The sequence below is a fragment of the Telopea speciosissima genome, chromosome 7, assembly GCF_018873765.1.
Source record: "Telopea speciosissima isolate NSW1024214 ecotype Mountain lineage chromosome 7, Tspe_v1, whole genome shotgun sequence".
Taxonomy (NCBI): Eukaryota; Viridiplantae; Streptophyta; class Magnoliopsida; order Proteales; family Proteaceae; genus Telopea; species Telopea speciosissima.
Genome location: NC_057922.1, coordinates 27,472,331 through 27,499,878, shown reverse-complemented (window position 1 = coordinate 27,499,878; position 27,548 = coordinate 27,472,331). Strand labels below are relative to the sequence as shown.

The 27,548-nt window shown below is 39.4% G+C and overlaps 2 protein-coding genes and 1 pseudogene across 7 annotated transcripts; 2 read left to right on the top strand and 1 right to left on the bottom strand.

Annotated features, from left to right (window-relative positions):
- Positions 1-1,851: 1,851 nt before the first annotated feature.
- Positions 1,852-11,828, top strand: LOC122668025. Of its 3 annotated transcripts, none has more exons than XM_043864551.1 (9): positions 1,852-2,064; positions 2,148-2,315; positions 2,432-2,614; positions 7,629-8,968; positions 9,076-9,258; positions 9,470-9,864; positions 10,035-10,246; positions 10,353-10,652; positions 10,865-11,828. In XM_043864551.1, the coding sequence occupies exons 1-9, from the start codon at positions 2,028-2,030 to the stop codon at positions 11,566-11,568; spliced, it is 3,522 nt and encodes a 1,173-aa protein (XP_043720486.1). In that variant the 5' UTR covers positions 1,852-2,027; the 3' UTR covers positions 11,569-11,828. The 3 variants fall into 3 exon arrangements, with proteins under 3 accessions (XP_043720486.1, XP_043720487.1, XP_043720485.1); XM_043864552.1 differs by having other exon boundaries at positions 2,423-2,614; positions 9,470-9,848; positions 10,040-10,246; XM_043864550.1 differs by having other exon boundaries at positions 2,423-2,614.
- Positions 11,829-13,678: 1,850 nt separating this feature from the next.
- Positions 13,679-27,215, top strand: LOC122668027 (pentatricopeptide repeat-containing protein At4g14190, chloroplastic). 4 transcript variants are annotated; one of them, XM_043864557.1, is made up of 3 exons: positions 13,679-14,083; positions 14,275-15,445; positions 27,114-27,215. In XM_043864557.1, exons 1-2 carry the CDS (start codon positions 13,700-13,702, stop codon positions 15,442-15,444), a joined length of 1,554 nt encoding a protein of 517 aa, XP_043720492.1. In that variant the 5' UTR covers positions 13,679-13,699; the 3' UTR covers position 15,445; positions 27,114-27,215. The 4 variants fall into 4 exon arrangements, with proteins under 4 accessions (XP_043720492.1, XP_043720490.1, XP_043720489.1 ...); XM_043864555.1 differs by lacking the exon at positions 27,114-27,215 and adding an exon at positions 16,589-16,778; XM_043864554.1 differs by lacking the exon at positions 27,114-27,215 and adding an exon at positions 16,023-16,128.
- LOC122668030 lies at positions 25,228-27,002 on the bottom strand (annotated as a pseudogene).
- Positions 27,216-27,548: the final 333 nt, after the last annotated feature.

Genomic DNA, 27,548 nt, shown 5'->3' with positions numbered 1-27,548 from the left:
TCAACCATTTCTAGTTGATTGACCAGAAAAATGTTAGGATGTTCGAAACTTGATTCTTCCACCCCTCTTATCTCAAAGTCCATCCGATTTGGTGTGAGAAAGATGAAGTAAAGTTGTTGGTACATCTTCGACGATAGGAAACTTGTAGCATATTCCATAATGTACATAGCTTTACCCCGTTTCGTGAAGAGAGTATTTCTTGAGATTCGAACCCATGACCACTTGGTCACAATCCAGTAACCTCACGGTTGCACTACGGTCAACCCTCTAGTTTTTGGGGTTGAATTCGAATTTCTGATCTCAATTGATTCATTAGATTGATCTGATTGATTCTGATTTGTACCGGTTTTCTAGGAAACCCAAACTGAAACCGAACAGATAAACATTCAATTTGATTCGGTTTCTCCGATCGATTTTAATTAATCTGACGGTTTCATTCTAGAATTGAACACCCTTTTATTCCAATACATGTGGGCAGCTTGTAGATCCTTCCCCGGTTCCCCTAAAATTATATTTAAATTTACTAGAAGGGAGGGCCATCATTAATGCTCATCAACCTAAGTTTAGGACCACATGTACAGACACTCTCACAGTCTCAGCTCCTCTAGGTATATTTTGTTTTCCTTTTAAAAGAGCGGCATGGTAGGGACCCACCATTAAACCGTAAAGATTCCTGAGCATTAAAATAATAATTTCGAGTGAGTCATTTGATGATTTTTGACCATCTGATCTGTAATGTATAATTTATCGGGAGAATCTATGATGTCGGACCTATCTAAGCATTGACCTATGATGTTGATCTGTTAACCTTATGCCACGTGTCCCGGATCGTTATTTTGACCGTTCTAGGTTTCTATGCCGACAGGACAGGACATACTTCTTCATCTATCAACTTTCCGTGCCGTTCCGTTCCGTTCCCAAGGGAACATCCGAACAAGTCCCAAAACCAAAGCAAAAGCAAGGTTTTTACTTCCGTAATCCGAATGTTCCCCAAGTCTCTTCACTCTAATCCAAACTTTCCAATCAAACTGATTTTGACACACTAGATATGAGGTTAGGTAAGAACTAAATGGCGATTGGCACCGTCCACCTCTCCTTCTCCAACCTGGACCATACACGTGGAATCATTAGCTTCAGTAGATCGATAGATCTTTCTCTTATTGATAAATCCAACGGTGTATATAGCGTGAGTACAGGAATACTCCGTGTTCGACGAGTACTTGATAACGCGAAGGATAACAAAAGTCTATACGGGGCCCCCACCTCTCAAAGTCCTTCTTTTTTCTAGAAGGTGACAGGACTTGGTTAATTTAGTTAATACGATATAAAAGATCCAATACTTCATTAAAACACCGAAATCAACTGGTTACGGTGGGGCCCCCAGTAGTATCGGACCTAGATTCTGGAGATGTTCGGATGTGGGGTCCATAATTAACCGGATAAATTATTAACAGTCTAGATTATGTAAAACAGGAAATAAAGTTGTGCGAGATGCATACCCGATTGTCCCTCTCGCCCGGTCCTGCGAAGAGCGAAGAAAGTGGGACATGAGACTATAAGAGTCGGAAGATCGAGAAGAGTGAGAGGAGAGAGAGAGAGCGCTAAGCGAGAAGGTAGATTGACGGGTGCACGATAGTCACGCAGACATTTAGGAAAAAGATAACGTGCGCACGTGGTGGACTTGATAGTCCGCTATCATCATCACTCTGTCACTGTTTCTGTAACTCTAGAGAGAGAGAGAGGATTAACAGAATAACATTTTACTGTGAAAAAATAGAAATAGGGGAAGAAGAAGATCGGTTACTGTGGAATGTGGATGGAGTAGCAGCTCTCATTTCTACTCTTTCTATCTCGTAACGCTTTACGGATCATGACCTAGAGGCACGCAAACTCTTGAAGTCTTTCGAAGTCTTGATGGGCATTTTCGTTTGATCTTTTAAAGACTTGTTCCGGCTTTTTCTGCCTTACCTTTTCCTCTTCTTTGTTGAATCTTGAGTTGTCTGACTTGGGTTTCCCAGGTTTAAGAGATGGACAACCATGAACATAAGAAGAATCATACAACTGGTTAGATTTCTACTTTTTCATGGGTTTCTGTTTCTTTGCTTTCTTTTTATGAGTTTTTTCATGGGTTTATCTTGTTTTGGCAGGACATGAGAATCATGGCTCTCACATTTGTCACAAATGCGGCTGGTCATTCCCCAACCCACATCCAAGTGCAAAACAAAGACGATCTCACAAGAAGGTTTGCGGGACTCTAGAAGGGTATAAGCTAACCAACAAAGAACAACTCTCAGATGAAGATCACAAGGGCTCTGGTTAGAATTTTGAGTTTATATTATTTCTTGGTTGAACATAATCTTCTTTGATCTCTTGCTCTTGATCCTTGAACTAGTTGTTAATTGTTGCGGAAATTTGACTACATGGAATTCAGAACTGGGAGATTTAAAGAGCAATGAGAATGTGAAACATGGAATTCAAAGATTAGAGTCGAACAGATCGGAAGAGGAAGTATTCTCTGATGCTGTTACGGAATTCGGGGATACTGAGACTAATCCTACAATCGAGACGGTTGTGGCCAAGGGTAATCAATACCCAGAAGTAAATGTGAAAGGAGGTTAGTGTCACTTGACAGTTGACAGAATGTTACTTACCTATGTTTTCAAATAATTTATAGAATTGGCTTATTCATTTCTGTTTAGTGCTTACTCTGGATACTGAGTTTGATGATCAATTAACATTCTGAATATGATTCCTGCAATCCTGGAAGAAAGGAAGACATGGTGATCATTGGAACCATCTCTTTAAATGGAAATTAGGAAAGAAAATTCAAGCAGTACAAGTGTTATGTTCAGGATCTATGTATGGGTGATTATTACTGTTATTTTCTGATATTCAACCTATTTTAAATTTCTTATCGATGAATGACAATCTCTGCTTCCTATGAGTTGCATAGCTGTGCGGAAATTGGTAGGAAAATATAGTTTTTAGAGAGGGGCTGATTTTTACGTTGTTCCTTTAATCAAGGTGTGTAAAACAACACTACATTCACTGAAATTGCACATGAGAACTTATGACTTGACCAATGGAACTTTTAAAGGTGAAGGCTTTATAACAGGTCTTCTGGTCTTTGAGGATGATGCTTTTTTCCTTAAAAATTTTTTTTTCTCTTTGAAAGTAATGCTAGTTGTTTTGTATTGTCAATGTTCAGAACTTGATGAAAGCTACGTGTAACTGCTAAGAAAGGGAGAAACAAAAATAGACTTTTCCCCTATTGTTTGAGCATCTAGCACTGACCTTGGTTCACTATTTTACGATTTTCATTTTCTCATTGTGGTTATAAAAACAATGGAAAGGGTTAGTATTGATATGGGAATTTCTTATGTCATCAAACCAATTGCTGCTTGCACCATGTATCCTGTGAACATGTTGTTATATTTAGCAATGTGGACCTGTATTAGAGTTTTTCTTTTCCCCCCTATGCTTATATCAGAACTGCAGTGAATCAACCAAATAATTTAGTGGAGTCTTGGTGTAAATTTTGTGATATCAGCAGGCCCCCTGCTTTTGGTTTTTAATATCAACAACAATATCTATCTGTTAATAAAACTAAGAGATGAGAAAAAATCAAAGTCTACCAGGTGTGCCAGCGAGGAGTGATGTGGAACAAATTGAAGGTTTTTAAAGGACTAGGAGAAAAAAACAAGGTTTCTTTTCTAACTAAAGTCACAATCTCAAGAATTCATCCCAAAGAGGGGAAGAAAAAAAAAAATCTGCCACCCAAAGTAATCATGCCAAATTTAAGTTGCTACTACATGTATAGTACAAAAAATTCCTACTAACCAAAAAACCTCTATCATGGGGCTGCTGTATGAGCTAGGCTAACAACCAGATAATGTATGGATAACATGTATTGACTGTACTGTCAAAACACAAAATAGAAAGTACGACAAGGAAAAAGGGAAAAAGAGAATGTTTCCCTTGTCATTTCTCATGGGCCTTTGAATTGGCCTTTGGGTAACTGCATTGTACCTGATGCTTTTTCATCATATTGATGCAGAATTTCAGCAGAAGGAAGAGAAGGAACCAGTGATCATGGGCTCTATTTAGGACTCTAATATCTTTAATTATTATTATTATTATTATGTTGCCAGTAGTCAGGCTGGAATAGGCTATTATAATTCTTGTCCTGTTTTCAAGCTGTTTTCCTTATTATTATTTCAGTTTCCTAATCAGTTTCTGTTTACTTTTCAGTTCAGGATTGGTTTAGGTCTTTCTTTTTTTTTTTTTAAGTTTGAGTCTGCCTAGCACTGTTCTATATAAGTATGTAAGGGGCTAAGGCTCTACTCATGAATTTTTGAATGAGTAAAGGCTTTTGGCTGCTACTTTGGCCCGTGGATTTCAGGCTTACTCTTGTGGGATTCAAAAGTATTACTTCTGTGGACTCAGGGGTGAACTGCTTTGGATTCAGCAGGTTAATCAGGTGGATTCCTGATTTTTATCCTCTCTTATTTATCTTCCCTTTTCTCCAATTGAAATAGGTTAGCATTTCTGAACCTGCGAATCTCTAGTCTGTTTGGTTTTGTTCATATTTCTATTCTATTCACAAGATCAATAGCTGCATTAATTTTAATCAGTTCTAATATATCTTTCTATTAATTCCCATTCAGTCCTAATTAATCTTCCTATTAATTTCCAATCAGTCATAAGTAATCTTTCTATAGATTGATATGTTGAATCCTATGTTCAGTCTCTGTTTAAAGTTCAGTTTTCTCAATCTATATCAAAATCCTGGTTCAACTCTACTTTTTAAAATCTGGTTTCCGAATCTATTTTCTATTTATGTTTTATGTTTCTAATTTCAGTTTCAGTTTCAGTTTCTAAATCTCTACTTTCTAAATTTCCGAGTTTCTTAATCTGAGTTACTAATTCTAGTTTCTGGTTTCAATTTTCTGTCTGAGTTTTGGTAACCTACTAAAAGTGAGATTATTCCATACCTATAAATCCGACCATAAAATTTCCATTAAATTTCCTTGAATTGATCCTCTTAGCTGACTGATCAATCAACCTGAGTTTCAGATCCAACTGATGAGTTTTCTTTGAGTTATTGAATTTCTCTTGTGCTAGTCTGGTTCTTTATCCCTGCGATTCTGGCTTACTTGAAATTTTCTAAACCCTAATGTTTAGGTGACTTAGAATGCCCTATTATATGTGTTAATGTGCTTTTGGGTATTGTTTACGCGAACAGTACCGTGAACAGTACTGTACACTATTCACGTGAACAGTGTATGGTACTGTTCATGGTACTGTTTACATGAATAGTGTATGGTACTGTTTTTGATACTGTTCACGTGAACAGTACCCAAAACACATTAACACTCCCCCTCAAGCTGGAGCATAGATGTTAATCATGCCCAACTTGTTACAAATGTAATCAATTCTCACACTTCCCAAGGACTTAGTACAAATATTAGCAAGTTGCTCCCCTGTACGAACATGTTGTGGAGCAATAAAACCTTCTTGTAGTTTCTCTCAAACAAAATGGCAATCAACCTCTATATGCTTCGTTCTCTCATGAAACATAGGATTGGAAGCTATATGGATAGCAGCTTGATTATTACACCACAGCTGTATAGGTAACTCCTTCGTAAATTTCAACTCAGTCAACAACTGCTCCATCTACATCAGCTCGCAAGTAACCTGTGCCATAGCTCGATACTCTGCCTCTGCACTAGATCTTGCTACTACTGGCTGTTTCTTGTTCTTCCAGGACATCAAATTTCCCCCCACAAAGACACAATACCCAGTGGTAGACCTCCTATCCACAGGAGAACCAGCCCAATCAGCATCACAAAATCCCTCAACACGTCCATGACCATGATCAGTGTAGAGTAGACCACGACTTGGAGCTTTCTTGAGGTATCTCAGAATTCGAATCGCAGCATCCCAATGAATTCATAGAGTTCGTAATACTGTTACACTTTTTCGATGAGAAGGTTCCACAAGTTGCGGATATTCTTCTCATTATTTGTGAACAGTTGGAATTTATTTTAGACTGAACATCATGCTACACCTGCGGTATTAATTCTTTGCCACTACAAAACTCGAGCTTGAGTTTTTCCAAGCCGGGGAGATTTGATGTGGAATTCCAAAAGGAAGAGAAGAAGGAAGCCACTTTGGCCTGTGGTTTGTTCTGGTCCAACTTTGAACCAGTTTTCTAAATTTTTCCTGAACCTGTGGTTCAGTTCTGGTTCACCCAAGGGACCAGTAATCATGGGCTTTATTTAAGATTTTATTTTCTTCAATTTATTATTAATATGTTGCCAGTAGTCGGGCTGGAGTAGGTACTATAATTCCTGTCTTGTTTTCAAGCTGTTTTCCTTATTATTTCAGTTTCCTTGTCAGTTCAGGATTGGTTTAAGCCTTCCCTTTTTCGAGTCTGGGTCTGTCTAGCACTGTTCTATATAAGTATTGTTGAATATTGTACTGTGAGGGGGAGAGTTAGTGTTAAGTTGAGAGTGGGAGAAGTCTTAGTTGAGACATAGTCTAAGTTAGTCATTGTTATTTACTTTAGTTAGGTTTTGGTTGTAATTAGACTCTTAGTAGGTTTCCTACTAAGAGTTGGTTAGTGGTTACATGGTTAATATAAGGGAGAGGCTGTCCATGATAGAGGCATTCCATTCTATTCCTATCATGCTCACCCTCCCTCCTCTTCTCCATCTCCATTGTGCTCTTCTCCTTCTTCTTCATAGGTTCTGGTTGTTGAGGTCAAGCTTTGTCACAAGTATGTAAGGGATGCGGTCCTCCCCACGAATTTATGAATGAAGAAAGGCTTTGGCTGCTACTGTGGTCTTTGGATCTCAAGCATACTCTTGTGAGATTCAAAAGTATTACTTCTGTGGACTTAGGAAGTGGGCTAATGTGGATTCATTAGGTCAATTAGGTGCATTTCTGATTATTATCCTCTCTTATCTATCTTCCCTCTTCTCCATTTGAAACAGGTTAGAATTTCTTAACCTACAATTATATAGTTAGTTTTGTTTCTATTTCTATTCATAGTCACCAGATCAATTCATTAATTCCCAATCAGTTCTAATTAATCTTTCTATGGATATATATGTTGAATCCTATGTTTAGTCTCTTTTTAAAGTTCAGTTTTCTCAATCTATATCAAAATCCTGGTTCAACTCTACTTTCCAATATCCGGTTTCTAAATCAACCTTATGTTTCTAATTTCAGTTTCAGTTTCTAAATCTCTACTTACTAAATTTCTGAGTTTCTAAATCTGAGTTACTAATTTTGGTAGTTATTAATTCCGGTTTCTGGGTTCTATTTTCTTTTTGGGTTTGGTAACCTGCTAAAAGTGGGATTCTTCTATGTCTATAAATCCGACCATTCGATTTCCATTAAATTTCACTGGACTGTTCCTCTTATAGGTGACTTAGAGTACCCGATTACATTTACACATAGCTTTACTTTCTTGAGGCTGGTTATACAAACCTTATTTAATCTAAATTTGTTAGACAGAGATGGAGTTCTTGACTTATAAAACAGAAAGAACATTGCTTCCTCTTTGTATCATGATTCATTTCAGATATTGGAAACTACTGATTTTTGAATTTCATGTGCAGATGTTATTCAAGAATCAGAACATCCAGTGCAGAGCAGCCAGCTAGAAAAGCCCCAATGTTTGGAAAGTGATAACTTGAAGAATAACAACATACAGCTCCAAATTGACGCCTCAAGCTTTATTGGGGATAAATGTTTGGCTTCTTCTTCTGATAGGGAAACTGAAGCATTAGCTGTTGATGGAAGAGAAGATGGACATAATTCTGCTAGTTTCGTTTCCAATATCAATCCTGATGAACCGGTGAATGTGATTCCTGAGATTACAAATACCAAGCCTGGTAATGTGACAGACAGATCTTTGATGCACTCTGGGAAAAGTTTCGAAGGACAGAAAAATGAAAATAATGATTCAAATGGACACTTTCCACATCTGGTAGCATCACCTAGTAAAGCTCCAAACATGGAGGTATCTGAGATAGATTCCAGGTTAGAACAAATGGATGAATTTGCAGGAGTAACCACTGATGTCAGTACTACAAGAATCAATGCTCCCATGGATAGACTTGTGGACATAAAGGAAGAGCTGTCTAATCTCTCTGGACCTGTCACACCCCAAATTGATCCATCCTCTAATTCTTGTTCAGGGCCCATGGAAGTTGTTGGCATTGAACCTATGGATACTATGATTACTAGTGAAAGAGATGCTTCTGCACAAGAAGTAAGTGTTGTGTATCCTGGTGAGACTGTTGATGGTTGCAATGTGAAAGCAGAACCAAATGAAAAGATACCTGTACTTTCAACATCGACTGTTATACCTGCAGAAAACCATTCTGATATAACAATTAAAGTTTGTAGAGATCATGGACCAGGGACATCAGATGCACATGGTGAAGTAATAAAAGAGAAGGAAGATCATCCTAAAAATCTTGCTTCTGAAGAAGATCACTCCAGTTTCCTGTTAAGTAAGTCAGATGAAGGTGATTCCTGTTCAGGTCAGCGAGTAGTTGAAGAAAACCTCCAGCAGGAAGGGAGAGTGAGCAAAAGTACGGTTGAAGAGAGGTTCAATGAGTGTAAAACCGATTCTTCTGAATGCAAGGCTCCAATTAGGGGTGACGGGTCAAATGGATCAGAAGCCCCTCCAGCCTTAAGCAGTGATGTAACATCTACTCATACAGGGCAAATTGTTTTTCCTATTGAAAAGCAGGAATCTCTTAATTTATCGCAGGAGATTCTTCCAGAAAGGTCTCAAGTGATTCATGAAACAGGAGGAGCTGCCATAGTTTCTACAGCTGATAATGAAGTCGATAGAGCAAGCTATGCCATTAACAGCAATGATTTTCCAGAGAAGGCTACAATTAGCACAGGCAATGGGTCAAATGGCTTGGAAGCCCTTCCAGATTCTGTAAGTAGTGATATAACATCTATCCATACTAGGCTAACTCAAATCGATAGCTCTATTAGTAGGCAGGAATCCCATGATCCTTACGGTCTTACCATGATATATCGCAGGAAATTCTTCCAGAAAAGCCTGCAGTAATTCCTGAAGCAGGTGGAGATGCCGTGGTTTCTTCAGCAGATGCCAAAGTTGATGGAGCAAGCAATGCTATTAGCAACTGTTCTGAATTTCCAGAGAAGGATAGAACTGACAATTCCAACTTAGCTGGGAAGTATATTGTCGAAGGAGTTGGGGAGGTAATTGTTCAAAAAACATTAAGATTGCCCCTGAATTTGCAGCTGATGTCTCCAATATAGAGCCTCATCCCCATACACTTTCTGGATTTTCTGAATCTGACAAGAATTTACTGATATGTGAACCTTCTCTTCAGGATACAATTGTAAGTGGACTGTGTCTGATCAGCAAATAAACTTGAGAAATTTAATAGAACTTCATTCTGATTTACAGGTTCGTCAAGGTGAAGATTTTCAGGAAGTCCCGAAGGGAGGTGATATCAGTAGGAGTACTGACTACTCTTCTCTTATGAAATTGGAAAGTGAAGCTGAGTATGTTGATACAAACACCAGAGTTTCTGAAGCTCTTCATGAAGATATAAAAGTAGATGATGAGCATATGGCTTCTGCCCTAAATACTGAATCTTGGGTTCCTAGTTCTGTCCCAGTGGAAGACAACAATTCCAATGATCTTTTTGGGGATTTTTCTGATATTAATTCCCAATCTTTGCAACATGATGGTGATCACAATCTTAAACATCAGCTTAGTGCTTCTGCTGTTGTGCACAGAGAGTTTTCGGTCAATTCTGATGGCCAAACTGACCATATGAAAGGTTATTCCGGTTCTGCTTTGGGTGATTGGTTTTACAGTTGTGTTGGAGAAGAACATTCATTGATACACTATCTATTATAATTCATAATAATTGGAATTTTGAAAGAAATAAAGTCCTGATTTTTATACTTTTTGTATTGGCTGTTGGACAATATTTTTTATGCTCTTATCTCGTTTTGTTGTTTGTTTCAGAGAAAATGGTTCCTTCCACCATAAATGCTACAAATGAACAAGCAATCCTTTCCACTGAAATTTTACACGTGTCCAATATCCGAGCAGAAGAAGCCAACTTAAAAGGGACTGAAGAGAACACCACAGGTTTTGGCGGGGATAAATTTGACATGGAGTCTCTGTCTTTGCAAGATAAAGCTGCTAACAATCATCATAAACACTATTCTGGTGCTTCAGTAGTTGTCTTTTGTTCTTTTCTTTTATACTGGTAATGACATAAATCAATTTCTTGTTTGTTTGAATCCAAATTGTTATGTTTTTTTTATTTTTTCAGAAGGAATAGTCCCTTCCACAACAAATGCTACAGATGAAAGAGTGGTCCTTTCTGCTGATACTTTACAAGCATCCAATACCCAATCACAAAAAGCTGATTTAACGAAGACATTCAGTGAAGAGAGCAGCACCAAAGATTTTGGTGAAGATACATTTGAGATTAAGTATCGGCCTTTACAAGATGACGATGTGAGCGATATTAAAAAACATCCCAGTGCTTCAGCAGTTGTGTCAGCAGGTGTCTTTGTTGATTCTAGTAGCCAAACTGATAGTGTGAAAGGCTATTGGGGCTCTGTTTCAGGTAATGATATGATTTTCTGAGCTAGGTGCTCCTGTTGTGATCCTTCAGATCTTGTGTCCCACCTCCCTCCCATGCATCGGTCCTTTTCTTTATTGTGAAGCCTAGCTTGGTATTTGAACAGAGGGGGAGGGAGGGGGGGAGGGGGAGAAAAAAAAAAGCTAAAAGAAAAAGTCCCTATGCTTTAGTAAATTCTATTTATGGGTTTCTTGCAGATGCAACATTTTCTTCCACAAGAGATGCTAATGAAGAATCAGCCAGAATTGCTATTGAAACACTAGCAATGAGTGATACAGGAGTAATGGACAAAGATCAAAGAGCTAACCGGGAGACAAAAAATGGCACTTCTGAAAGACATCGTTCTGGTCACAGTGATTTATTTGATGCACCTTCCTTCATGACCTTGGTTGAACCTGGCAGAGGGAATGACCAATTCCCAGCTTCATCTGAAATCCAGACAGTTCAGAACCCACAACAGACAAATTCTTCATCTTTGCAAGCTGGGTGGTTTCCTTCGCATACGTATGATATGAAAGAGTCGGAAGGGAGGAAGAAGAATGAAGAGATCATTGCTAAAGTTAGTAACTGGAGTGCTGGGAAACCACATACACCTTTAAGGAGTCTGTTGGTTGAAGCAAACCTTGAAAGCAAGCAGAAGCCATCGAATGCACAGGAACATCCAGCAACAACAGTTGTGCCTAAGGATGATGAGGCCTCTGCACAAGATAATAAGGTCGTACCTAAGACCTCTCCTCCAGTGATGGCCCCTGAAGCATCCATCGCTCTTGCGGCCAAAGGTGACCAAGAGAAGGAATGGAATACTCCTGCAAGGCTTCCAGAAAGTAAGAAAGATAAGAGGAAAGCCAGAGGGAGCTGGGTACCCTTTGTATGCTGCACGGCTGTTGACTTGGACCCATGATGGCAACAGTAATCGAGATGCCTAATTAAACTAGATGGAAGTATAAACAAGAACATTTGGCCTAATTCCCCTTCTTAAGAATCATGCAGGTCGATTCATTAAATTGCACATTACCGCATAATGGTAGCAAGCAGTCTGTAGATTTTAGGTTAATTGCATATGGCAATAATCCTTTGATTTTACTTGATTTCTTTGATACTCTATTGTAAATCTTTTAGCTCATTTTGTGTGCTTGTAATAACTATTTATGTTATGGAATACTCTTATGGATATTGGTTTGGTATTGATTTATGGAGTCAATAGGAAATGTATATGAAGGATTTAGAGAGAATGCATACACCAACTGTACAGTGGTTCGGCACAGTCGCAATACTGTCCTACATCCACTCTTCAAGCTTCTATCTTGGAATCTACCAACACACTCCTTACCGGGTAAAAGAAACTGTTATGTATGTTTCGAATTCTTGTACCCGTTTCAAAGAATGACCCGCTCTGACATTTTTGTTGGCAACCCGATGGAGGAGTATTTATATTCCTTACCCGCTTTGTTGTAAAGGGTGTGAGATTTTGGGTTTCTGGGAGAGTGAAGTAGTGCCGTTTTGGGTGTTCTTGAGAGTTCTCCATTGTAACTTTCTCCTATTTACGTAGTGAAATATCTTCGTCTTCGCTCATGGACGTAGCACACTATTCTAGTGTGTGAACCACATTAAATCTCCTTGTCATCTTGCTCTGTTTTCGTTTTTGTTTGTGTTTCGATTGGTGTTTGTTCTAACAGAAACACCCTCCCACACTATCCTTGTCAAGTATGAGAAACATCTTCACAGTGATAGTTTTCCAGATTCTATAAACCCTCATGCTCCCTCACATTGATAGTTTTTTGGTATCTACCAACCTTCACAATGATCATCCAGTGATCAATCTACACACAATTTGGGGACTCACTTTACCTTTACACAATCACAATAAAATGATAAATTAAATAGCTTAACAATCAAAATACAAGTTATCTCTTTGAAGGTAAGATATACAAGATAAATTTTCCCAAATTTTAAATTGGGTTTGGGTGAAAAGAGAAGTTAATATTAGGGGCGTAAATTTGGCCTTGATAGCCCGAACCTGCCCTAAGCTCGAACAGGGCCTAGGTTGAGATACCTTGGCCCTGAGGGCAGGTCAGAGTTGAGAATTTTTAACCCTGACTCAGAGCCTGGCTGGGCCAGGGTTGCGGCATCGGGTTGAGCCCAGCCCGACCCTATCTTCTTCTTCTTGTTAGTATAGTGATGGGGCTCATCGTTGTCCATGTAATTCCATTCTGGATCATCCTGGCCATAACCTTTGGCAGCACTTGTATTGTTGCCTTGATTGCAACCATACTGATCAAAATCAAAAAAATTATAGAGGAAGTTGCATAGCTACCATCTCCACTCATAAATGAAGCACCACTAATAAAATTATCACTACCACCGCCACCGCCTGCAACATCCACCACTAGCGTTGCCTCCATACCCAACAACATTTCCACCAACATCAAAGCCACTTCCACATCACCTGTGGCACCATAATTAGCGCCAATTAGGGTTAGCCTGACCCGACCCTGAGGGTGGGTCAGGGTTGGATTTTTCTGACCTTGAGTCAAGGTCAGGCCTAGACCCATCTAAGAGGACTCAAGGTTGGGTTGGGATTTAAAAAAGCCCGGCCCAACCCAACCCTGTTGCAACCCTAGAAGTAATTATTGAAATGAACACAACATGGCCCCATAGCACAAGATATTTAAATCCCAACCCAACCCGACCCTGTTGCAACCCTAGAAGTAATTATTGAAATGAACACAACGTGGCCCTATAGCACAAGATCCAACTACAACAGAGCTAGCAATACAAGGGCAATGCTCAAAAACTTGGAATCGAGTATGGGATAGGCCTATATACCCGATTTGGGAAGCTCAGCCGGATGAACTCAAACAAAATATTTTTTTGAATCGATTCGGTTTTAAACGGCCGGTTTCGGTTTTGGTTCTAAAATTTTTTGGGTAATAGCTTTTGGTTCTAAATCGACACCCTTTTAGGTAATCTGATAATTTTCTCTTATTTTATTCCCCCACTTTTCCCGATCAGCAAATGCATGTACAACGGACATGGATTCCCGCTGCTCTTCCCTGGATTTTTGCAAGTACAAAACGAAATGGAGTTCGAACAGCCCCTGCAGAACCCTAAGTGTCAAGCTATTCGTGTCATCTACAATCCATTTTCCTCTTTTTCCCTCTCATTCTGCTCTATCAACACAGTTTAAATCCCACGCTCAACATACAAGCCTGCAACACAGTACAGAAAAACACACAACCCTTCTTGTGGAGACCTTCCATGAAAACCGGATACTGAAAACCTTATTTGGGAAGCTCAGCCGGATGAACTCAAACCCTCTTCAAATTCTGCAAGATGACGGAGATTGGAGCAAAGACCATTTCTGGGCTGTCATGAGATTCCTCAAAGAGACCTCTCGATCTAAAGAGGCTCTTCAGGTACTACTGTTACTTATCTTTCTTATTTTATACTGAGATTTCCCCCAGTAAAAGCTGGATGAGAATTGTTGCGGAAATGAAGTTGGGTCTTCCGCCATCTGGAAATTTGATTTTTTTATTATTTTTAAAATCCCCTTTTTATTTGATCATTTTGAACAGATATTTAACTTATCATGAAACTGAATTTATAGGTGTTCGATATGTGGAAGAACATAGAGAAGTCCCGAATCAATGAAGTTAACTATGGGAAGCTTATCGAGTTTCTAGGTGAGGTGGGTCTAATGGACGAAGCAGCATCACTGCTCCGAGATATGAAGAGTAATGCCCTTAGTCCATCTTTGGAAATCTACAATTCCCTTATTCACGGTTTTGCTCGAAAAGGGGAGTTTGATAATGCCTTATTTTATTTTGAGGAGATAGAGGAGATGAAGTTGAAGCCCCTAACCAAAACATACAATGGGCTTATTCAAGCTTATGGGGATTACAGAATGTATGATGAGATGAATAGTTGTGTAAAGAGAATGGAATTGGAAGGCTGTGTCCCTGATGATGATACTTATAACGTACTAATCAGAGAGTTGGCACGAGGTGGGTTGATCAGAAGGATGGAAAGAGTGTATAGAACTCTCCTTTCAAAGCGGATGAGTTTACAATCTTCAGCTTTGATTGCAATGCTTGAGGTTTATGTGAACCTAGGGATTCTTGAGAAGATGGAGAAGGCTTATCGGAAGGTTTTGAACACCAAGACTCCTCTAAATGAAGGTTTGATCAGGAAATTGGCTAGGGTTTATATTGAAAATCACATGTTCTCTCGATTAGAGGACCTAGGACTTGACATTGCTTCAAGAAAAGGGAGAACTGATCTTTTTTGGTGCTTGCGGCTTCTTTCTCAGGCTTGTCTTTTGAGTAAAAAAGGCATGAGCTCTATTGCCTATGAGATGGAAATAGCCAAGTCTTCTTGGAATATAACAGTTGCTAACATTATAGCACTAGCTTATTTGAAGATGAGAGACTTGAGGCTGTTGGATGCAGTACTCTCAGATATTCAAACGAAATCTGTCAAACCTGATATAGTAACTATTGGAGTCTTCTTTGATGCTGATGATGTTGGCTTTGATGGGATGAGGGCTTTAGATGCATGGAGAGGTATGGGGTTACTAGAAGAATCTGTGGCAATGGACACCGATCCTCTAGTCCTCACTGCTTTTGGCAAGGGACATTTTCTTCGAAGTTGTGAAGAAATGTACTCATCTCTTGGACCTGAAGCAAGAGAAAAGAGAGTCTGGACTTATCATGATCTGATTGAAAATGTGTTGAAACACAATGGTAAGTCTTCCTTCCTGAGAGCTAAAACAGATTGAGGTAATATACTTTTATTGACATGCTGTAGAAAGATGTAAGATACACATTCATCTAATGTTATATTAAGATTTTTATAAATTGTGTTAGACAGGAAACAGATCCATTTTCACTTTCACCAGGATTTTTTTCCCTATCTGCTGCTACCGTATAGTATTCATCTCTACTTGGTGATAAGTAAAGCATCCGTATCTCTTTGGATCTCTCAGATATTTTGTAAAATGGGCTTTCTAGATGGACGGAGCAAAAAGTGGAGTGTTGGTCAGAACAAGCCGCCCTATTCTATTACTAGACAATTGGGAGAAGCTCATTCAAAACTAGAGCTAGAAACGCCTCATTTCATTTTGTACCCATTATTCTTGTCCTTTTCAAATCCGAGGGGGACGTATCATATTTAGGATCAATCTTATTAGACAGGAAACAGACCGAGGTCAGCTAAAAGATCCATTTCCATGTCGACTGGAAGTGCATCTTTATACTTGGTGACATTGGCTTGCAAGACAATATGGCACTCATGTGGTTAATTCTCAAGCTGAGGTATTTTCTTACCCTGACGTTATTATAACACTCTTGACTGCAGCTAGTGTTATAATGACCAAGTGCCAATGTGCTCTGTTACGCTTAGAACTGTATCTCTACTGTTAAGTCCGTCTTATGTATGGAGAAGAAAAATGTTGTGTGGTTAACGGAATGGTGGTCAGGACTTGCATGATCGGAGACCTTTCCAAACTAGGAGGAGCTTAAATCCTGCAATTTAGGGACACTGATATCATAACCTCTCATAGCTTAATTATCTGTCTCTAACCTTCAATTGTGGTTGAACCCCTGCCTTAACCGTATGTGTGTGTTTGTGTGCATGGTGTTCAGTTTTGGTGCCATTTTGGCCAATAATACCAGGTTAATATATAATTTTTTTTTGTATATTCTCCATTAAAGAAATTTAGTCTTTTTAAGTCTTTCTTTTTTTGTTGGGGATTTGGGGCAGTTTTAGATTTATAAACCTGATGCAACGAGGATCGAACTGATCTTTGATGAGAAAAAAGGGAACTTGTTAGGTTTTCCTTTGCCCTTATCTTTTTGCTGACTCCTGAGAAAACATTTCTATTTCGTCCAATAATCTCTTCTTCCCACTGTGAACACCTTCAGAACGGATAGTTGGAGAGGAATCGGATGACATGATATGGATGAGCAACTCACATAAGTTGCCAAAATCATCCAGGATGGAAACCACCTTATCAGGATGCTCCTCTATGTAGCCCTCTTGAGAACTGTCTTTGTATACATGTTTTTGGATAGCCTGAAATATTAAAGACACAATGAATTTAGTTCCATTAAATTCTACATTATAATTAGAAGGGAATCTAGAATTAGGAAAAGAAAAACAGCGACATGGCAATGGGGTAAAAACTAAAAGGTACTACCTTTAAAAGTTAGGCATAGGAAAAGAAAGAATATTTCATGGCAAAATTTGGAGCACTTTGAAACCGTATGGCTGCCTACAGGAAAACAAGTAAAAGAGCATGCATGCTATGTGCAGCAAACCCTCACCTGGAACAATGAAAATTCCTCCACGACCAATCTAGACCACTTATCATCTCTTGTGACTCTTGTCTCTTGCATCCCCAGCCTCTCCCATCCCATGATCATAGACAAACAAACAGTACAGTTCATGGAAGTTCTAGTATCAGCATAGAAAATCAGGCCTTCCAGAACACCCATCACAGTTTTCAAGTAACCCGTAAAACAGTTTAGTTCGTCATGTTTCGTATGTCTCTGATCTGAGATTCTGGTAAAGAATTCCAGAAAACAATGTGAAGCAACAAGTTTCAGTGGACGAGACCCAAGATGTATCAGTCTGCATAAGTCATGGACTGTAATGCAAGTGTACAGTTGTTGCTCAGTCCCATTGGTTGCCTCAAGAAAACCTTTCCATTCGACAGTCCCTGCTAGAAGAGAATACAAACTGAAGGGAAATAAATGTAGGTTTTCAGAGTGACAAGAAACAATTTTGTTGTGTCAAAACCAATGCACTGACCTTCTTAAAGAGAAAAGTATAGGAGAAGAACAAATATTAGTGTTTGTCCCGTGCACGTTTCTGCTTTGTTGAAGTACTGTTCACGTAAACAGTGACGTGAACAGTGATTTGGTTTTTGTGTTTTATAATTAGGATTATAAACTCCTAGTTCTATTAGGATTTGTTCTATTCTAATTTTCTATTTTATATTTGTGGATCCTATTGTGATTAGGAATCCTTCTTGTAATCTGAATATTTGAGTAATATAAATAAGACAATGAGGAGGAGGACTGGGTACTTGATTCTTACAACCATAGTCCCTTCTACTGTCCATCACTTCTTCTTCTCTTCTCTTTTCATTCTCGGTTTTGGTTCTTTAGCTTTATATTCTGTTACATGGTATCAGAGCACAACCATTAGGTTGTTGTCTCAAAGTCTTAATTTCTTCTATAGGTGTAGCACCCTCTGCTGCATATTTGGATTAAGCCCTAGATAGAGTTTTCAATTGAAAGCTAAGGGTTTATTTTTACTACTGCTTACCTGAAGAGTCTGATTGATTGAAGAACTTCAAGTTGGAGCTGCTCAATTATATTACTAAGGATCTACTGCACATAGTTCGAGAACTCGTTTCGTTTCGGTATTTCGGGCTGACCGAAATATCCGAAATATTCGAAATTTCGGATATTTCGGTCAAAATATTTTATTTTTTCTGGTATGTTTCGATAGGTCATTTCGGTGGGTTTTAGGCCAAGTTAAGGCCTGAAACTTCATGGAAAGCCTATTTTAGGCTATATAAACACATTTAAATGCTCAAATTGCAAAAATAGTCACCCAAAATGGTGTTTTGGAGGTGCACCATTGATTGGCAACGTACGGTCGAACCCTAATGTATAAGTGTATAACTTAGTTAATTACACATTTACACATACACATTGTACATTAAACAAGTAAATTGACTTGGAACTAAGTTGGAAACATAATGACTCATAAGTTAAGTCATAAATCATAATATTAAGTACATAAGACATCAAGTCAATAACAAGTTAACAAATAACAACTTAAGAGTTAAGATTTACGAAGATGATATCAAACATTCCAAATCACAATATGTCAATATCCCCAATTGTCCCCTACAAGGCTACAAGTCAAGTAGTCAACTAGTCATCATTCATCTTAAATGTTTACAAATTTGCTAATAATAACTACTCCGCCGTCCTAGATCAACCCCACTCATGGTTCGCTGGAGCCGACGTGTATTGCTCTCCGATTGTAGGACAAATGCATGCCACGTCATAGTCTGGGAGAAGAAGCGAGTGTAGTCATCCACAGTGGCCATGTAAACTGCATCATCAACATGCTGAAGGTAACCTATCCTAGGATATAGGTCACCAAACTGTGAAGAAGTACTACCCACTGATCCACTATGATATGAGTCATATGACGGCTCTGGGAGCATGTACGGGTTGTACGGCTGCGGCTGGTGGGTTGGGTAGCCAGGGCAGGAAAAGAAGTCGTCCACAAAAGACGATCCACTATATCCCTGTGAGTGGGAGTCATACTCAAAACTGGGAATGGATGGAGAAGATATAGGTTGTTGCCCCTAAGGGTACTGCCCAGAATGCCCTTCGCCATATGGATGTGAATGAGATGAACCATGCTCTGATTGTATTGGAGATGGACTGCTGTCTACATGAAAAGATGGGGCACGGAAATGCCCACTCGATCTACTGTCTCTATCGCCAATACTCAGTCCACCAACAGAGCCAGATAGGGCATCAATGTCCATAAGCTCAGCCTGCCTACTAGTTCCACTACCACGACCACCAGGACGGGACTGGCCATGCTGTTTTCTCGAGTAGGTCGAGGTGGACGATGTGGGCTTTGTGGCTGGTGTGGGGGCACGGATTGCCTCTTGCTGCTCTTGTACCACAAACGGGACTCGAGTTCCCTCATATGCTTGACCACCATCACCATCATCATCACGTCCATCATTACCTTCATCATCACCATCTCCACCAGGACCACCATATATTTATTTCATCATAAACAAAGATGTATTTCCCTAAAACATCGTAGATCGGCTTCCGGTGTCTAACATATATTTATTTCATCACAAACAAACATGTTGATCATGCATTTCCCTAAAAAAAATCAATTTTGAGAATATGGTTTTACCTGGAATAGTGGAAAGGCTTCACAGATGTGCTAAGAAGTTTGTTTTCCAAGTGATTCCAGCATAAATGCGGCAAGGATTGAAGTGGGAAGTGGAAGAATGGAGAAGAAATGAGCAAAAACCTTCAAAAGCAAGCAAAAGTGCAAAACCAGAGCTGTTTCTCAGTCTTGGTCGAAATTTCGACCGAGACTGACGAAACATGTTCATTTATATAAAGCAATTTCTCGAGAAGCTCAAAATCTCGCGAAATTTTGACAAAATCTCGAGATCTCGAAATTTCGAGAATTTCAATCGAATTTTTGTATTTTTTTTATTCGAGGTGTCATTTCGTTTCAAGGAGGTCGAAATTTCCGAAATCTCGATCGAGATTTCGCGAGATTTTGAACTATGCTACTGCAGATTCAACAATTCTATTTGCCAAAATTTCTCTTCTCCATCCCCTGCGGTTTTTGTTAAGAGTTTATTATCAGGTGATTTTGTCTTCAATTGATCCAATTTTGGTTCCCTTCTTTAGGTACAACATTCGATTGTTATTTTATTTGGTTGAAGTGTTGGTTTCCTCAAAACCTAACTCTGCCAATTGTCCTGCTGCTATTATTGTTTTTTAAATCATACCCTTACCTCCCTAGTACTACCGATTGGTTTTTCTGCTATTGTTTTGGGTTTTTCAAACCCTAATTCTGCCGGTTGCTTTATATCTTGCCCTAATCTGGGTTTGTTTAGAAGCCAATTGTCAGTTTATTACTTCTGCCACTGCTATCAAGTGTGATACTGCTGTTGCTGTTTTGGGTCTTGTGTTACCCTAACCTGGTTCTACTTACATTACTACTGCTGCTCTTTCTGCAAGATGGCTGATCCTAAACTACCATTGGACAATGTCCAAGTTCAAATTACTACTATCAAGCTCTCCGGAGTCTCCAATTATCTTTTATGGGCCCAAGCCGTACATGCATATATTCATGCCAAAGGAAAAATAAAATATATCACTGATGATCCTCCTACTGCTGATCCAAAGGATCCTACTTCAGTTTCAGCTCATGATGAGTGGATGCGTAAGAACTCTGTTATTAAAATCTGGTTATGGAACAGTGTCGAGCCTGCTATTGCATCCAATGTGATGTTTCACACTCTTGCCAAGGATGTCTGGAATGATTTACGTGAAAGTTTTTCTCAAGAAATGAATATTTCACGTATGTACGATCTCTATGAGAAGATTTTTACTTTCCAACAGGGGGATAAAACCTTAAGTGAATACTTTGCTAACTATAAGGGTATGATTGAAGAACTTTAGATCCATCAGCCCCTCACTATCAATTTGGATCAGTTAAAACAACAACGGGCTGAGTTTCATGTTGCTAAATTTCTGGCTGGATTGTGCCCTGATTATCAATCAGTGAAAGGTCAACTACTTACAGGGGAGAAAGTTCCATCTCTTAATGAAGTATTTTCACGTATCAATAGACTGGCCAATCCATCTAAACCTGATACTACTACCAAGGAAAGTTCTACCTTTGTTGCTAACCGTGGTCGTGGACGTGGCCAATCTAGGGTTCGTGGCCGTGGTACTGGTGAAAGGGGTACTAGTTTCCAATCTTTCAATAAATCTTCCTGCCAATGCTCCTATTGTGGCAAACCAAATCATACGGTAGATACTTGTTGGGCTAAACATGGCAAGCCCAACTGGGCACATGAACTAGCCAATACGGCCATGACTGACAACCATTCAGAGAAACCTACCAGTGATATAAATCAGAGTTCCACATCAAGTACTCCATCCACTGTGTCACGTGATGACTACAATCAGCTGGTCAAACGTCTTCAACAACTTGAAGCTGCCTCTGCCCCAACTTCCACTGCCACTTTAGCCTATAAAGGTAACTTGGTCTTTTATCCTTCCTCTACCTCTCGGCTTATTAACTCTGGTGCTTCATCTCATATGACTGGTAAGTCTAGTTTGTTTTCTTCTCTCAATCAAGTACAAACCTCATCTAATGTTATCCTTGCTGATGGGTCTACTACTAAGGTTACTGGTCATGGAACTGTTTCTCCCACTTCTTCCTTGACTTTTTCCTCTGTCCTTCATGTTCCTAAATTACCTTTAAATCTTATATCTGTCAGCCAACTTACTAAATCTCTTAATTGTGTTGTGACCTTTTATCCTTCTTATTGTGTGTTTCAGGACCTTCAGACAAGGAAGACGATTGGTTGAGGGCTTGAGCGTGATGGCCTGTATTACTTGGATGGCACTGGCCCTTCTGCTGCCGCCACATCTACTACTATATCTACTCCCATGCAATGGCATTTACGCCTTCGTCATCCATCTCTTTCTAAACTACAGTTGATGGTTCCTAGTTGCAAGTCCACGTCTTCTCTTGAGTGTGAAGCTTGTGAACTAGGCAAACACCATCGTGCCTCTTTTCTTGCTCGTATTACACCTAGAAGTTCTTCCTTATTTTCTTTAGTGCATTCTGACATTTGGGGTCCGTGTCGTGTTCGTAATAGGTTAGGTTTTTCTTATTTTGTTAGTTTTGTAGACGATTATTCTCATTCCTCTTGGGTTTATATGTTGAAAGACTGGACTCAATTTCTTATTGTATTTAAAATTTTTTATCAGGAAATAAAAACTCAGTTTGACAAGTCTATTAAAGTTTTTTGTTCTGACAATGCCCTTGAATACACTCAAACTAAGATTTCTGCTTTTTATCTCACTCATGGTATTGTTCACCAAACTAGTTGTTCGTACACCCCCCAACAAAATGGGGTGGCCGAACGCAATAATAAACATTTACTTGAGGTGACCAGGTCCATTATGCTTCACATGAATGTCCCCAAGCATTTTTGGTGTGATGCTGTCCTCACTTCCTGTTGTCTTATTAATTGTTTGCCATCATCCGTGTTAAATAATAAAATTCCTTTTTCTCTTCTGTACCCAAATCATTCCTTGTTCACATCTCCATCACGTGTGTTTGGTTGTGTCTGCTTTGTTCACATCCTTCATCCTGTCATTGATAAGTTGTCACCTAGGTCTATCAAATGTATTTTTCTTGGTTACTCTTGGACCCAGAAATGTTACAAATGTTTTGACCCTATCTTTAATAAACAGTTTATTAGCGCTAATGTTACCTTTTTTGAAACTATCCCTTATTTTACTTCACCTACACCGTCTCCTGTATCCACTGAAGGAACTTCTAGGTCCTCCCATACCTATGCCCATACCTATCTCTCCACCTGTTAAGGTCTATCAACGTCTACGTCGTCGCCCACGTGTTTTACCCTCCACTACCACTGAACTGACCTCCATTGCCCCTAGTCCATTATTCTCTGCTCCTAGTATTCCAGAGTTGCCATCCACTGATGCAGACGTTGCTCCTCTTACCCCGCCTTTTGATTCTGAAGCTGAGGGTTCCCTTGACTTACCAGTCGCCATTCGTAAAGGTACTCGCTCATGTACTCAAAAATCTCATCAATCTCTCATTGTTTATCCCATTGAAAAATATGTCTCCATTTCTCATCTTCCATCTCACTATCACCCACTTGCTTTTGCTTTGTCTACTAACTTTGTCCCTACAACCTATCGTGAGGCTTTATCTCATCCTAACTGGAAGGCAGCAATGGACACCAAAATGGATGCTTTACATTCTCGCCATACTTGGACTCTGGTTTCATTACCCACTGGGAAGGATCTTGTCCGTTGTCGTTGGGTTTATACCATCAAATACAATGCTGATGGTTCTATTGATCGTCTTAAGGCCCGCTTGGTTGCCAAGGGCTATACACAGACTTATGGTGTTGATTATTTTGAGACCTTCTCACCTGTTGCTCAGTTGAATTCAGTTCGGGTTCTTATCTCTTTAGCCGTCAATTTAGATTGGCCACTCTATCAGATGGATATCAAGAATGCTTTTCTTTATGGTGATCTTCAGGAGGAGGTTTATATGGAGCAACCTCCCGGGTATATTGCTCAGGGGGAGGATTCTACCAAAGTATGCCGACTTCGTAAGGCAATCTATGGGTTGAAACAATCTCCAAGAGCATGGTTTGATAAATTCAGCTCCAGTGTTACTCAATTCGGGTTCTCACAGTGTTACTCTGACCATTCTGTCTTTGTTCGCCGTCAAGGCTCAATGGTGGTCATAATGGTAGTTTATGTAGATGACATTATTATATCTGGTAATGATGCTTCTAGTATTGCTCAAGTTAAAGCCTATCTTCATTAGCACTTCTAGATGAAAGACTTGGGTATTCTTAAATATTTTCTTGGTATTGAAGTTTTGCGCAGCAAGAAAGGTATAAGTTTATCACGGAGGAAATATGTTCTTGATCTCTTATCTGAAACTGGAATGTTGGCTTCTAAACCAACTGATACTCCCATGGATCCCCATCACAAATTTGGATCAAGTGAGAGTGAAGAATTTACAGATGTACATCAGTATAGAAGACTTGTTGGCAAACTCATCTATTTGACTGTTACTCGACCAGATATCTCCTTTGCTGTTGGAGTTATTAGTCAGTTTATGCAAGCCCCGAAGAAAATTCACTGGGATGCTGTTTGTCGTGTTCTACGCTACCTAAAAGGTGCTCCTGGCAAAGGTCTTATTTATCGTCCCAATTGCAATATTAATCTAGTTGGGTTTTCTGACGCTGATTGGGCTGGTGCTGATGGTGATAGGCGCTCCACGACTGGTTATTGCACCTTTGTGGGAGGTAACTTAGTCACCTGAAAAAGTAAGAAACAAACCACTGTTGCTAGATCTAGTGCTGAGGCTGAATATCGAGCGATGGCACATACTACAGCTGAGTTGATGTCGGTAAAATCCTTACTCCAAGAATTGGGATTTCCAATCACTCAGCCTATGCAGATGTTTTGTGATAATCAAGCCGCTATCTATATTGCTAGTAATCCTGTATTTCATGAGGGGACAAAGCACATTGAGGTTGATTGTCACTTTGTTCGAGATGTTGTTATGAAGAAGTTGATTGCTAATCCGTTTGTCTCTACCGCCAATCAACTTGGTGATATGTTTACTAAGCCGCTGTTTGGACCTGCCTTCCGTCGGAGTTGTTCTAAGCTGGGTCTCGGTGATTTGTATGCTCTAGCTTGAGGGGGAGTGTTCTGTTCACGTGACACCGTTCACGTGAACAGTGATGTGAACAGTGATTTGGTTTTTGTGTTTTATAATTAGGATTATAAACTCCTAGTTCTAGTAGGATTTGTTCTATTTCTATTTTCTGTTTTATATTTGTGGATCCTATTGTGATTAGGAATCCTTCTTGTAATCTGAATATTTGAGTAATATAAATAAGACAATGAGGAGGGGGACTGGGTACTTGATTCTTACAACCACAGTCCCTTCTCCTACTCTCCATCACTTCTTCTTCTTCTCTTCTCTTCTCATTCTCGGTTTTGGTTCTTTAGCTTTATATTCTGTTACATGCTTCATGATCAATTAAAGCCATGCCCTTTGAGCAAGCAGCATTGATTATGTTGTTAATTTTGGTGGCCAAGGAAGTATTCAGAAGTATGGCTTTTAAAGATTCTGGGAGTGTGGATGGTTGGTGGATTGATGCAGGATCAGAGCAAGGATGCCAATTACTAAGGAGCCCATCATGGTTGCATGTGTCTGCACTCATAGCTGCAATAAAAATTCCAGCATCTACAGAAGACTGGGAAATCTGATTAGTTTCTTAAAATTGTTACCAAAAATCAAACTAAAATGAATCTAAGTGACCTTCACAGCCACAGGAAGCCAAGCTTCATCATCAAAGAGTGTTTGGGGCTGCACTGACTGTAGGGTGTTGAAGATAAGAAGTGCAGTTGTCACAAAGTCAAGGCTGTTGATTGCATTGCCAGTGCCATACAAGCATAAGCTGTGTCTGAAGCAGCTGGACATATGTTGAGGATTTCAATGATGCAGTTCATCACCAAAGTAAATCTCATATTCCTGACCGTCTTCCTCTTGTAACTGGTTCAGTAAACATACCAGAAGTGCTGCACCAAGCTGTTCTGCAGTCACTTTTAAATCTATCAACCAGTTTTTAATTCCATACCTGATTAGATATGGGTCCAGAGATCTTCTCCTGTTGAAACAACTATTTTACTGTTGTTGGGTGGATTCTCGAAGAGAATAGGTCCAAGTGCTTTTCAAGTACTAAATGGAAGAGAAGCTTTTCAGCTTCTGGGCTACAGAAGATTTGATAGTTCATCTTGGCAATAACCCTAAATAAGCCATACAGATGCACCAATTGGGTCAATTACTGCTGTTGACCAGAATATAGTGCTCTAAAGAAGCTAAAACCTGCTTCTCATCTGCAGTCTGGGGAGAAGATACAGGTTTCGATAGAAGAAGAGCAATCAGTATAAAACAGCCCATAAAACAAATGGAGACAGATGACGGCTCTTGAGTTCCATTACCTTTCATAATACGGAGAGCTTTTATATAGTATTAGCAGAACTGCAGATTGGCAAGTGATCAGGTCCAAATCATGGGAGCTCTTCTGCCGCAGCAGAAACAAAAAATAAGAGGATCTGATGGTATATGTGGAGCAGCATCCCTGATGGGCTGCCCAGAATCATTGCCCAGAAACTCCATCAATAACTGATCTGAACATCTGGTATACTCTTAATTTCATCTTCTCCCTTGGGAATAGGTCTAAGCATCCAAAGGACAGGCTGAACCAAGATGAAGAAGCAAGAATCTCTGCAAAGTTCCTCGCGTGGAAATCTGATCCCTGAAGCAGTATTGAGTGAAAAGTTTCCAGTCCCCCCAGGAAAATTGTCATCATCTATCTCATCAATAACCCTATGAAGCCAAGGTAATCAATGGGTTTTCACACACTTCAATAACACTATTACCCAATTCCACATTGATGGAGTTCTCTTCGTGACTCTATGCATGTGCTTCTTTCAGGAGGTAGAGGCAGTACAGAAGTTGGTCAGGCTGTTTTGGGAGAATACAGAGGCAAGATAAAACTGCACTTCTTGATGATTCTTGAACTGATGTTGCTAAAGTTGGAATACCATGCGAAGATGAGGACTTTAGTATAGTGACAAACATTGAACAGGCCATTCTGAAGGTCTCAGGAAGCATGCCCATCTCCCCAGAGGTATGTCGTCTGAACATCCCTGTCAAGACCAAAACCAGCTCTTGCAGTTGGGACCTTGATACTATTCTGGGGCAATCAAAGATGCAGCTCAGACAAGCTTCAGTGCATGAAATTGAACAGGATGAAAGGGAAATTCTGCTACGTAACCTAACTGCAAGCTTTTGTCTAAAGGCTTGCTCAGTTGTAGATAGAAGATCCAAAATCCTTATACAGGAATTGACCATAAGATCATTCTGTCCTGTTCATTTGTATTGACTCATTTTCAGTAGGTAATATCTAAGATGAAAACTGTTATTGTTCATGTATGGAGCATTAAGAGATCTTTCCCGAACTTCATCCAATTTAACTATAACGACCATCATTCTGGATTATCCTTTCAGATGACTAAAAGGATGTGATCCACAGTTCAGAAATAATGCATGGAATCAATGGTTCTGATAATCTAATTGGATCACATGCCCAAAGCTTGACCATCAAATGATGTCCTACTATCCCTAGAAGCTGATGTTGGGGCATCCTAGCGCTATATCTCAACATCTGATGGTGGACATTAATCAACAATGTTGTGTGTTAAAAATAATAGTGTAATGGGTAATAGTATAAGGTTTATCTGTTTGTATGGCAATTTGTATGACATCTAAATATCCTTATGGAAGTTGGAGAAGGGATTGATAGCATCCATATCGTCCTCCTGTATCACTTGAATCAGCAAACACGTACTTGAGTTGAATCATATTAACGTACTATATTTAAGGTATTTGAACGCCTTAAATATGTGCAGATCGGGTTGACCTTACGTTCTCACCTCTAAGATA

What these genes read in the sequence shown, in the direction of transcription:
- LOC122668025 (XM_043864550.1), top strand. Translation starts at nt 2,028, where the DNA reads ATGGACAACCATGAACATAAGAAGAATCATACAACTG. An exon ending in TGAAGATCACAAGGGCTCTG is followed by an intron (nt 2,316 to 2,422) that starts GTTAGAATTTTG and finishes ATTTGACTACAT; the next exon opens with GGAATTCAGAACTGGGAGAT. An exon ending in AAAGGTTATTCCGGTTCTGC is followed by an intron (nt 9,865 to 10,034) that starts TTTGGGTGATTG and finishes TTTGTTGTTTGT; the next exon opens with TTCAGAGAAAATGGTTCCTT.
- LOC122668027 (XM_043864557.1), top strand. Translation starts at nt 13,700, where the DNA reads ATGGATTCCCGCTGCTCTTCCCTGGATTTTTGCAAGTACAAAACGAAA. An exon ending in GATCTAAAGAGGCTCTTCAG is followed by an intron (nt 14,084 to 14,274) that starts GTACTACTGTTA and finishes CTGAATTTATAG; the next exon opens with GTGTTCGATATGTGGAAGAA.